This window comes from Aristolochia californica, unplaced genomic scaffold (assembly GCF_029961685.1).
Source record: "Aristolochia californica isolate CCGP_79_NKW_82.1479 unplaced genomic scaffold, dmAriCali1.0.hap1 SCAF_3, whole genome shotgun sequence".
Classification (NCBI taxonomy): domain Eukaryota; kingdom Viridiplantae; phylum Streptophyta; class Magnoliopsida; order Piperales; family Aristolochiaceae; genus Aristolochia; species Aristolochia californica.
Genome location: NW_027181992.1, coordinates 33,174,914 through 33,187,514, shown reverse-complemented (window position 1 = coordinate 33,187,514; position 12,601 = coordinate 33,174,914). Strand labels below are relative to the sequence as shown.

Sequence of the window (12,601 nt, the reverse complement as noted above, 5' to 3'; positions counted from 1 at the left end):
GTTCACCATTTCTCCCTACGAATCCATGTGTCAAATCTGGGACCGTAACAACTGGTATTAGAGTGGGAATACGATGAGCCAAGAAGACCCATGGTTGGCGATGCACAGACAAATCAGAGAAATGGTTGCAGTAGGTATTGCAGCGGAAAGAATACAGAAATGGCATTCATCCTGGATGAAGTATTTTTTTCCAACGATGCAATAGGAGTAGTCGATCGAGACACAGTCTAGAATTGAAAAATGGGTGACAAATTAACCACTTCATCCCATCTACCAGCCGAAGCCTCTGTGAAAAATCAATATCTCCGCGCAAGGAAATCCAAAGCCAAATGGTGATGACGATTTGGGGAAATCAGAGGGGTTTTCTGCTACCACACCGTCGGCATTGGTCAAATGGGGAGAGACCTCAAATCCGAAATCACACCAAAATGACTCACTGCAAGCGGACCACCATCCTAAACTGGAGAAAGAATATCTTCCGGAGACTATTCCGACTGGGACACAAGCGGCAAAGCCCAAAGGGCTGCCTTTCACCATCGGAGACAGAGGAGGCTTCGTCGGCACCGTTGGAAACATGTCATGTCCGGTGACTTCGGGCCTCCACCCACCACTCGCAAGCAACTTCTCGGTGGACCAGAGCAAACCCAAGTTCCAAATTAAGGGAGGGGGAGGGGGGGGGGGGGGGGGGGGGGGGGAGGAGGGGTAAGTGTCTTGGAAATTTTTTTTGTTGAGGGTCTCTATTTTTCTGTTGACTATGTGTATGTTTGTTGCCCAATTGAAAATGTGGGCAATGGAATTAGAACACTTCCTTTATTTTTTTTGCCATATGTGGGGAAGAATGAGAAGCGGTATGAGGCATTGCAGATGTTCTGTGCAGCAGAGCAACAGAACAATTTTCCTCCCATTCGGGTTTGCCTGTATAGCCTTCAAACTGGGTGTTGCAAAGCCATAAGGAGAAGGATATGGGAAGCTAATCATATGTTTTGGCACATGATTTTTACGGGTTTTAGTCCAGAGGTAGTGACATACACCTGTTGGATTGATTGCCTTTCGTGGAGTACTATAATTGGAGCTTAAGAGCATAATGGGCTTGCCTTGGAAGCTCTAAGAAGTAGGGACATGGCAGTGGCTGGATTTGGTCCAACTCAATTCAGTTTTGCCTCTTGTATTTCTGCTTGTTCTGGCTCAGTAGCTTTAGATGTTGGACGACAGTTTCATTCTTTGATGATAAAAGCTGGTTTTGGTGGAGATGTCTATGTTGGCAGCTCGGTTGTTGACATGTATGCTACATGTGGAAACATAGAGGATTCTATTTGTGCTTTTCATGGTTTCAATAATCCTACTATTGTTACCTACAACACTATGCTATCAGGACTGGCGCAGCATGGCAGAGCAGGCCAAGCAATTCAAATATTCAAAGAGTTGGAGAAAACGGAGACAGCTCCTAACAAAACAACCTTCATCTATTTTCTCACAGCCTGTAGTCATGTGGGCCTTCTACAGGAGAGCATGTTCTTCTTTGATGTGATGTGCGACCACGATAAGATTGAGCCAGAATCTGAACATTACTTATTCTTGGTTGATGTTCTTCGGTGAGCTTGAAACCTCAATTATGCATATAAAATCATTGCTGGATGCCTTTACAATGTGGGGGTTTCCGTATGGAGAACATTACTAAGTGTTTTTTGGACGTCTCAGAATGTAAGTATAGGAGTGAAATCAGCAAAAAGAGTGATCTAGTTAGAGCCTGATGATCATGCTTCTTACGTTATTCTGTCAAATCTCTACTCCGAAGCTGGGTTATTGAAAGAATCTTGGGTACTCAGGAAGAAAATGGCAAATATTGGAGTAAGAAAGGATCCCGGAAATAGCTGGGTATAAAATTTTCTTACTATTGATGAAGCACTGGATCTCATCAAGGAAATGGTGGAGAAGGGCATTGGTCCAACGGCTTCTCCATCTATAGTTTCTATCACATCTCTCTATGAGGCTCGTCTTCTCAAGGAAGCATGTGATCTGCTTGTTGACATGAGAAAAAGAGGTGTTTGTCCTAACGTTAAAACTTACACTGGTTTGATCCCTGGTTTGTTTAGAGTGGATTACTTTGAAATTGCTATTGGCTTGTTTCACAAGATGTTACAAGATAGTGTGGTTCCTAACACAGTCACTTACAATGCTTTGCTCCATGGTTTGTGGTCCGACGGAAAAGTTGGCCTTGCTAGTACAGTTTTTGATAAAATGACAAGATTCAGTTGCATGCCAAATGCTCAGACTCACAAGGAGATGATTAAGGGTTCTTGCTTATAGGGTAGAATGGACAAGGCAATGACTGTTTTTAACAAGATGTTACAGTTAGGTGCATCCCCAAATCAGATCACGTATAATACTTTGATAAATGGATATTGCAAATTGGGAAATCTGAACAATGCAATGAGATTGTTGAATTTCATGCAAGAGAATGAATGTGAACCGGATGAGTGGACATTTACGGAACGGATTTGTGGATTTTGCAAAATGGGTACGTTGAATTTGGCTTTAGATATGTTCAATAAAAGGGCAGAATGTGGATTAAATCCAAATAAGGCCAGTTATACTGCATTAATAGATGGATGTTGCAAGAGGGAGGTGATGGGGATGGTACTATCGTTGTTGGAAAAGATCAAGGAGATTGGTTGTAGACCTAATGTGCGTGCATATAATGTGATATTTAATGGATTTTTCAAACTGAATCGGTTATTAGAAGCAGAAAAGCTTTGTAGAGAAATTGCAGAACAGGGGTTGTTCCCAACTGTTGTAACCTATACACCTTTGATTGATGGATTGTGGGATCTTGCTGATGAAAGTGAATGTAAATATGATACTAACTTTCTCCAGAACTCTTGGGATATGGTAGGGGATAAATCAATATCAAAGGTAAGTCCTGGAAGTCCGCAGCAGATTACTTTTATGGTAGATCATGGTGAGGGAAATACCGAGACTTCTTTTAAAGTTGTTGGTAATGAGGAAAGATCTTCCTTTGACTATCCAGTAGTCATGTTAATGAATATTGCTGATGATATGCAGCAAGCACCGCTACCAAAGGTAGTTGAGGACCTGGGGGGCTCTATTACCTCTAATGGATGTTCTTGCACCCATGTTATCACAGGAAAAGTAAGCAGAACTATAACTTTCTGCACTACCTTGTGCTCTGGTGCTTGGATAGTCTCACCTGACTGGTTGAAAACAAGCTTCCAAGAGGGGAGATTTCTTGGTGAGTCATTGTTTGTCCGACAACATGAAGATTTTGAGCATAAGTACAGGTCTGGGGTAGTGGATGTAGTTTTCAGAGCAAAAGCAGGACGACATGCTTTGCTTAAGGGATACAAATGTCTGCATAAACCACCATGTTCAGCCTCCAGCTGACACCTTAATGGCCAGAGTCGAATCTGCTGGTGGAAATGTTTTTTGTGGACTTGAAGACATGAAAGAATTTGCATGGACAATTTTCATAGTGTGTGACTTGATGTATGGTTTTTTTGTGGCTGGGTTGAACAGTAGGACGAAGGGTCCACTGGTGGCTGCTATTACAGTACTGCATGTGTCTGCTATTCGAAGTGGCTCAGTGGCGACTGCAGAAATGAGGTGCTGCTCAACAAACTATTTCGGGAATTTCAGTGGACTTACAACAGCAACAAGTGTGAACTGTGACTCAGAGATGTCCTTCTTGGGAAAGGAGAGCAGTACAGCACTTCAACACTCCATTGTTGTCAAATTTTCAAAAAAAGTCTGATGGTTTCTTTTGTAAATGTTGCTGCCAGAGCAATCCAGAATGTACACAGGAATTATTTTGGTGTGTACTGTTCTTTTGGAATTCGCAGAGAGTTGATCAGCGAGAAGGTGAGGACAGATTCTTATAGGGCAGCTATTCTGAATAGTCCTTCTCTCATGAGCCATGCCACAGTTCTGGATGTTGGTTGTGGTATGGGAATACTAAGTTTATTTTCAGCTCAAGCACTTGGTGTATTCCTCTGCCCAGGGTTCCCTCTTGCCCTAGAAGGGGACAGAAGTGCCTACGGCAGCAAGGGATTCTCTTGGGCACACGTAGATGCGTCGGCATATAGACACTACTTCCGAGCTTGAGGACAAGCTCGTTCTTCCAGGGGGTGTAATGTTATGCACACAATAACATTATTATTTTAGTTGTTTTCTTTAATTTACTTTATTTATTTCAGTTTTAGGCCACATGGGTATTTATGGAATATTTTATTTATAGGGGTATTTTTTTAATATTTTATCGTAAATGCTAACAGGGTGAACCCTATTTAAGGGGTATGAGTAATGAGAAAGACAAGCATTGAGAATTAGGTTAAATCTAGTGTAAACAGGCTTAGAGTTCTCCTCAACGAGCTCTAGGGTTTTCAAGTTTCCCTTTGGCTTGATCTTTGTTCACCATATCTCCCTACGAATCCATGTGTCAGATCCGGGACCGTAACAGACTTACCAGCTGAGTACAATGTTAGTGCTACCTTCATTGTTACTAATTTAAGTCCTTTTGATGTGGGTGACGATTAGAGGGTAAATCCTTCTCAAGTAAAGGGGAATGATGAGGACATTGTGCCTGTACAGAATACTCATGTACCAACTCAAGTTCCAGTTGGCCCTGTGACGAGAGGATGAGCTAAAAGATTCAAAAGGGGCTGAATAACTTAGTTCGGAGAGTTATAACACAAGAAAAGAATGTCATCACTACAAAAGGGGAACAAAGGCTGGTCTCACTCTTCAAAGTTGATCCAGAGGAAATTCATTGAGGAAGCGCATGTGGTAAGAAGATCTCGTGAGCCCAGTGATGAGAGAACGAGCTAAAAGATTCAAAGAGATGTTGAATAACTTAGTTTGGAGAGTTATACAACAAGAAGAGAATGTCATCACTATAGAAGGGGAACAAAGGCTGGTCTCACTCATCAAAGTTGATCCGAAGGAAATTCATTGAGGAAGCGCATGGGGTTAGAAGATCTCATGGGCCCAGTGACAAGAGGACGTGCTAAAAGATTGAAAGAGATGCTGAATAACATAGTTTGGAGGGTTATACAACAAGAAGAGAATGTCATCACTACAGAAGGGGAACAAAGGCTGGTCTCACTCATCAAAGTTGATCAGGAGAAAATTCATTGAGGAAGCGCATGTGGTTAGAAGATCTCATGGGACCCACAAGAATACCCATGAGTTCGCAATTAAATCTTGGAAGATCACATGGAACTAAGTTAGGTTTTCTATTGACATTAAGATACCTTACGTTTCTTTAATTGAATGTAATTAGGGTTTCAAAGTCCTCCACTATAAATAGGGGCCTTGGATACGGATTTGGGGCTTTGGGAACATTTATGATATTGGAGAGAATATTCTTCTAAAAAAAAGAGTACCAAAACTGCTCTAGTTTATTTTTATTTTTATTTTTCTTTGTATATATTTTTGCGTGTGTCTAAACTTATTTACAGAGTGTCAAAATTCATGTCGTATAATCAAGGGAAAAATACGAACGTAGAGAGTCTATCGGCCGTTGTTTCAAAGCTACAAATGGAAGCATTATTGGGGGAGATGAAACGGATGGTGAGGGCAGAGATGGAAGAACTGCATGGGATGTTGGCAGAAATGTAGGGGAGGTTGGAAAGAGTTGAAGAGGGGACACAAAGTTTCCAATCTCTACTTGTTCCAAACACCTCAGTGAGTAACAGGCTGCATCATAAGGAAGTTGAGGATATGGGCGATTTTGAAGGAGACAATTTAGGGGAGTCTGATAGGATTTCAGGAGACAGCCATAGGAGATATGGCCAGGATAGAGAAGCTAGGAACAGGGTAGATAGCCACTTGGGAAGTATCAAGTTGAAAAGTTCTGCTTTTTAAGGAAAAAGTGACCCTGAAGCCTACTTCGAATGGGAAAAAAAAGATGGAATTGGTTTTCAATTGTCACAATTACTCTTACTTGAAAAGGGTCAAGCTCACTGCCATTGAATTTACCGAATATGCTATTGTGTGGTGGGACCAGTTAGGCATCAATAGGTGATGGAATGGAGAACGTCCTAATGACAATTTTTATGAGATGAAGAGGGTGACGAGACGACGTTTTGTATCCAGTCATTACTACCGGCATCTATACCTTAAGCTACAAGGTCTCTATCAAAGTAACTGAAGTGTTGATGAATAATATAAAGAGATGGAGATGGCAATGATTAGAGCTAATGTGGAAGAGGATCAGGAGGCGACAATGGCCAGATTTTTAAATGAGTTGAATCGGGAGATTGCTAACACCATTGAAATACACCATTATGTGGAATTGGAAGAATTGGTGCATATGGCTATCAAGGTTGAGAGGCACCTCAAGAGAGATGGTATGCGGTCAAGATCAGCTCCACACTGTCGGTACAGTACCTTGGAGGTCAAACTACCCAAAGAAGGAAGAAACTTCATCCACCTTCGAGGCCAAACCAGACTCCAAAACAGCCACTACTACCACAACTTGTCAAGGTAAATCAAACGCCAACATGGAATATGATCCCAGACATGTTCCAAAAGCCAAGCCTTGCCCAAAAGCAGTCTGGCCAACCAGACGTATCCACGGGCTAAAACACCTGATACAGCTCATGAAGCAGCTGATTCAGAAAAAGAGAAGCTTCGTCTACAAGACCTCCGTCCCATTGACGATCATCTCTAAAAGCTATAAAGAGACTCCGGCCTCCGTCCAGACCAGTCTTGAAGTTACACTGAAGAAACTCCTTGGAGGAAATATCCCCTTCAGCAAAACAACAAAGGAAAGCTTCTGCCAGATGGCTCAGAAGACTTTTTCTAAGGAGCACACATGTAAACTGTGCACAGAACGGCAGCTGTCCGAATGAGTAGTCAGCAGCCATGTCAACCAACTAGTCAGCAGCCACGTCAGCAGACTAGGCCCACGACGAAAACAAAGTCAGCAAAGGCGGCTCAAAAGTCCGCAATAACTGCTACTAAAAGTCATCAATGACGGCCACACCAAGTCAACAAAGATGTCTAAAAAAGATTCCTGCATGTCATCATCATGATGTCACAAGCAGAAAAGACATTTCTACCCCTGCTTTCGGCACCGAAAGGTAATAATGCAAGGGCAAAAGAGACATGCCAAAAAGACAAAAGTTACCCTTTGTCTTTAAACGCACACCTTACAATCAAGGGTAAAGGTGGAAAAGCTGAAAAATCTTCCGCTATAAATACGATGCTCCTCCAGAGGAAAGATCATCGAAACTTGGAGCAACTCACCAATAGACGAGCATTAGTTCCGAAGAAGAAGGCGATTTTCGGCGATCTTTCTCCGGCAAGTTCCTCAAGCACGGTATGTGCTTAAACAGCCGTAATGGCTGAGTAGAAAAGATGGAACCGACCGGTGCCACGGTCGGTAACTTCGGGAGTTATGTAGATAAGTAGTTTTTTCTTTTCCTTTTCTAAGGATATGTATTTTATGTTTTTGTTTTAGACAATGTTTTTATATTTCCGCATGTTTGTAATATTATGATTCGTACAGTAGTTGTTTTTACTGTTCATGTTCCATATTTATGTATTGATCTCCACAGTGTTTGTTTTTACTGTTCCATAGTTACTGTTCAAAAGTATTGTTCATTTTTACTATTCACGGTTACTATTCATGATTACTATTCATGTTTACTGTTCACTCGTCAAGAAGAAATAGTATCGAAATAGTGCCAAATAGGACAGACGCTAGAGACTTAGAATTATTCGGCTACGCTCCGAGGTAGAAAACGAAACGGAGCTGTGCTCTACCCTGCTGAAGCAGCCATGGAGCCGCAACGGTTAATAGGAACGGCTCGGGGCCCTCTGAAGACCGTGAGGACCGCATCGACGGAATTGCCCACGTGGTGGTAAGCCGGCAGGAATAGGGTCAAACCCCGAAGAAGTTCTAGGTAGCAGCAGAAGTCATGTTGGGCCTACTAGATAGCTATGACATAGACACAAACGAGTACATAACGGTGACATGTGGTAGGAAGCAGGAAAGTAGCCTAATGGTAAACTGATAGGACGGACGAAGTGTGACTATAGGAATAGTAGTGTGTGAGTCATTGTTGTTTTTCGCTGCCCGTAGATGTCATCCTCTGCCCGTAGCCCGAGACTGGCAGATAGAAGTCCCTAGGATTTTAGTTCCGCTGCCCTCTTCCCTAGGTTGTCTTCCGCTGTGTTTACAAGTCTATTAGAGACTTTGTGTTGATATCATAGCAATAGTGCTTTGGTATCAGTATCCCGCTGTCAGACTCCTTGTGTGTCATCAAAATGGTATCAGAGCAGAGTATTAGACTTGGTTTTGTATGTGTCAAAGAAGTCAAAGCTTACCTTTGATTCTTTCCTGTTTAGATATACATACTCCCAAACAGTAACGACCCATACCGGTCACATCCCAAGTAACATTTGTAAGGAACAAATGTACAAAACCAAAAGTCCATTATGGAACAAAATAGGTCTAATCCAGAGATAAGACTTATAAATTATTCGCGACTGCGAGAATATATCATGACCAGAAGGTATGATAATCAAATCGAATTCCAGAGGGTCTGGATTCGACAGTTAAAAGATCGACTCGCACGAGTTCAAGCCAAACTCAAAGAGCTCGAAGAAAATCCTTTAGTTGTAGATTATAACAACGAAGGAAGAAGAATAATCCGAGATGGACGATTCTTAGGACTCGGTCCAGTAGGATTAAAACAAGTTATCAAAGACCTGAAACACCAAATCAGGATTGAACAACTTGAACTTCAAGAATATGCTATCTAAGCAATTCTTAGAAGATTTGGTAATCATTCTGCAAAGAGAAATCTACAGAATGACCCATGAAGAAACCGTATCTCAACCTGTAGACACCGCTTCAACAGGAGAAGCCTCTACAAGTACATACGAAAAACCAGAAAAAACAAAATACTGGTATGTTGTCTTCATAGGAAGAGCAACAGGAATATATGACAGCTGGGAAGAAGCCCAAGCTCAAGTCATAGGATTTCCCGGAAATTCTCACAGAAAATTCCGGACAAAGGACGATGCTGAACAAGCCTGGATAGCATCCCGAAATAAATGATCTATCGACAAAAAACTTTTAGATCGTTTGCAACAAAAGAGAGAAGGTCTAGCCTTCACTCTCTTGCTAAGAAACATGCTTCAACTAGAAGATGAAACTACCTTAGCCAGGAAATGTACAATTTCCATTGGGAATGGTATACGAATCGCATCCATCTATTTCGATGCAAAATCGACAAAATCAAACAAAAGCTAAACCTCTTAGCTTTATAAAAATGAATGAGTTTTTCTATTTAATGGATATGGAAACTCCATTACCATTAGGCCTTCCTGACATCACCGGATGGCTTAAAAACCTAGTGTACTTTGCAACACCTTGCATAGCACCTAGAAGAAAAAAGGATCCAACACCACCTGCTTATAGGATCGCTTCAAAAGCATCATCCTCCACCGATGATGAAGTTTACGCAGAATATAATACCTTCGGTCGTCAACCGATTTATTATGTTCAAGAAGAAAAACCTTCTTCTAGTAAACAAAAAGAGCAACACGACAGTGAACCAGAAGCCTGGGAATCTGATGAAGTTACAGAAGAAAATACCAAGAAAACAGACTACTCTGCTAAAGAAAAAAAGGCAGATGATCTTGGTAAAAGGTTTCGAATGCTTCGTGGTAGTGACCATTTTGAAGCAGAAACTTCAAGGGTACGAGATACTTACATGGAAGATAGCTTTCAAGATAACTTCTGAAACCGTACTGCGGTTCATCCGCAAGAACGAGAAAGTTTCTCCCACTCCAAAATATCTTTGGGAGGACAAAGGTATTCGACAAAATACACAAATGTCAATCCTTCAAATGCTACTAAGGGACACCGAACCATAGATAGCATAAACCCTTTTGGATTTTACCTCAACTTGGATTGCCCCAGGGATGGAGAAAAAGTCCTTAAAGATTGGGAAAGAAGCATGAGCAATGCTGCAAATATGCATGAATCTTGGAACCAAGAATCAACATTTAATTTCTTAACCCATGCTTTATAGGGTAATGTAGCTCTTTGGTGGGACAACCTTCCCGAAGACCAAAAACGAGCTAATACCTCAATATCGATAGCCAACATCTTGAAAGGATTAGTGGCTAAGATATCAAAGGAATTTCTAGGAATACATCCAACCCTAGAAGCCTACAATGAGAATACTAAACAAAGAAAACGTTTAGAAACTCTTCAGAAATTAAACAAGTTACAAATCTGTAACATTTGTTTTTATGAGAAGTATTACTGCGAGTTTGCAAGTTACTTCTATAAACTGCAAAAAGAAGACCAGAAACCTTATCTGTCTATCTTTTATGCAAAATTTCCAGAACCATTTGCACATGTAGCAGAAAAAGACTACATTACAAAGTATTGGCAAAACAATCCAGAACTTGGTACTTTAACCATGGATATTTTCCTAAACATTGATACGTTAGGAAGAAGACATAGATTTGTACAAGACATGTTGACAAATCTTTGTGAAGCCCAAAAACTACAAAAGAAAAGTAGTAAGGCAAATAAACAAACATTATGTTGTTCAAACCAGAACAAAAATGTAGGAGCTTATGGTTGCAAAACCACCTCACATAAGCAACGAAAATATCCTAAGAAAAAATTTTGGATAAAAAAAAGTTCTACAACAAGGTATACTCCTAAAAATAGATACTTTCGAAAGAGAACAAATTCTGGCCCGACCACATCCAGTAAAGGGTCAAATGCATACTGCCCAAAGGGGAAAACCCCAAGCAAATGCAAATGCTGGATATGCCAGAAAGAAGGACATTTCGCCAGAGATTGTCCAAATGATAAACAACAACGGCGGTACAGTACATACATGTTACTAGCCGAAGAAAATGGATTGGAAATCATCCATTACGATGACATCCAGTCAGAAGATGAGGTGTATGAACTTCATCTCGAAACTGAGTCCTCCTCCTCGGAAAACTCAGAGAACATGTCAGACTCTTCAGGTTTCTTCTCTGAATGAGTATCCGCATAAACGCAGAGCATGTTGCATCTAGAAATTCTTATATCACGGTCATGCTTAAACTACCCGGATATATCAAATTCCATATACACGCTCTCGTAGATACATGAAGTTCATATTGTATAGCTAGACAAAATCTACTTCCCACAGATCTATGGAAACCACTTGAAGCGCCCCTTCAAGTAACAATTGGCTCCAGAGAAACTATCTCTCTTCCTGCCGAAGCCCGCAACATTCATCTCGACATTGGAGGTGAAAAATTTATGATTCCAAAACTCATTAGTTTAGGATCAAACATAAATTCCGGACCAGATTTAGTCCTAGGAAATGAATGGCTCATGTTTCATGCCCCTGTCGAGCAAACACCAGCCTACTATAAACTTCGATGTCGCACTCGACTTGAAATCGACAATACTGTTGTCTTTGTCTACGCAGTAAAACCTACTGAAGCCTATGCCATTTCTGGCAATGGAGATGTCCTCCATCAGGTCTTCAAAAAACGCAGCAAGCGTGGTGATGAGATTCCTCCCTTAGAAACTCTACTCCTCGCTGAATCCTGTGAATCTGAAGTTCAGCAACTTCTAGAATCCACTTGTTCTGAGAAACCCTTAGAATGGTGGCATAAGCAAAAACCATATGCAGACCTCGAACTTCTTGATCCTGAAAAAGAAATCCGAGAGAAACCTATGGTTTATACTCCTTCTGATGTTGAAGAATTCTCAACACAGATAAATGATTTGCTGGCTCAAGGTTTAATCCACGCAAGTCATTCTCCAGATACATCTCCTGCTTTCCTGGTAAGGAATCACGCAGAGATAAAACGAGGTAATGCTCGAATGGTCATTAACTATAAAAAGGTTAATGAAGCCACAAAAATGGATGGCTACTATCTTCCTAACAAAGAAAGATTGATAGCTGCCATAAGAGGAAAACAATGGTTTTCTAAATTTGATTGCAAATCTGGGTTTTGGCAAATTCGTCTAACCGAAAGAGCTATGCACTGTTCATTTCAGTTTTAAATGTACACTTTTTTCTTAAATCAAAACTTTGAGTTTTCTATCTCCCTTCATCCCGTAAACAAAAAAATTCAAGTAGATCACAACATAAAAAAATATTTAAGAGTTTATGGATGGAAAAAATTTAAAACAATAAAAAATGTAAGAAAAGAAAATTTATTCACACAAACCAAATTAACACCAAAGTTTTTTTATCCTAGTTTCGGGAAATTCCACTAGTTCAACCCTAATAGCTTGCAATTTTACAAGAAAGAGATTTCTTCTGGACATGTTTTAAAAAATGATATGCAAGCTTGAAACATGTTAAAGATGCAAATGACTTGTGGATGCAAAGCTGTTAAAGAGAATAAAAAATGCTCATTAAATTTTCAAGTGAAGGTGCGGTGGGATATTTACCCGAGACAAACAAACCATTATTTTGCCTATTTGCAAAAAGCTGACCTAACAATCGTAGATGATTCTAAAGTGATTTATCATGCATAACATGCTATATTTTTGTAAGAAATGACTTATGGATTGGGAGTCAACACTCAGTTAAAATTC

The 12,601-nt window shown here is 40.6% G+C and overlaps 1 protein-coding gene across 1 annotated transcript; it reads left to right on the top strand.

Moving 5' to 3' along the window:
* Positions 1-1,119: 1,119 nt before the first annotated feature.
* Positions 1,120-2,307, top strand: LOC137959522 (pentatricopeptide repeat-containing protein At2g33680-like). The gene is made up of 4 exons (XM_068806884.1): positions 1,120-1,592; positions 1,699-1,701; positions 1,796-1,848; positions 1,904-2,307. The coding sequence occupies exons 1-4, from the start codon at positions 1,120-1,122 to the stop codon at positions 2,305-2,307; spliced, it is 933 nt and encodes a 310-aa protein (XP_068662985.1).
* Positions 2,308-12,601: the final 10,294 nt, after the last annotated feature.

Excerpts from the sequence above, each read along its gene's own strand:
- LOC137959522 (XM_068806884.1), top strand. The coding sequence starts at position 1,120 with ATGGCAGTGGCTGGATTTGGTCCAACTCAATTCAGTTTTGCCTCTTGT. Across the intron at positions 1,849-1,903 it reads AGAAAATGGCAAATATTGGA|CACTGGATCTCATCAAGGAA; the intron begins GTAAGAAAGGAT and ends CTATTGATGAAG.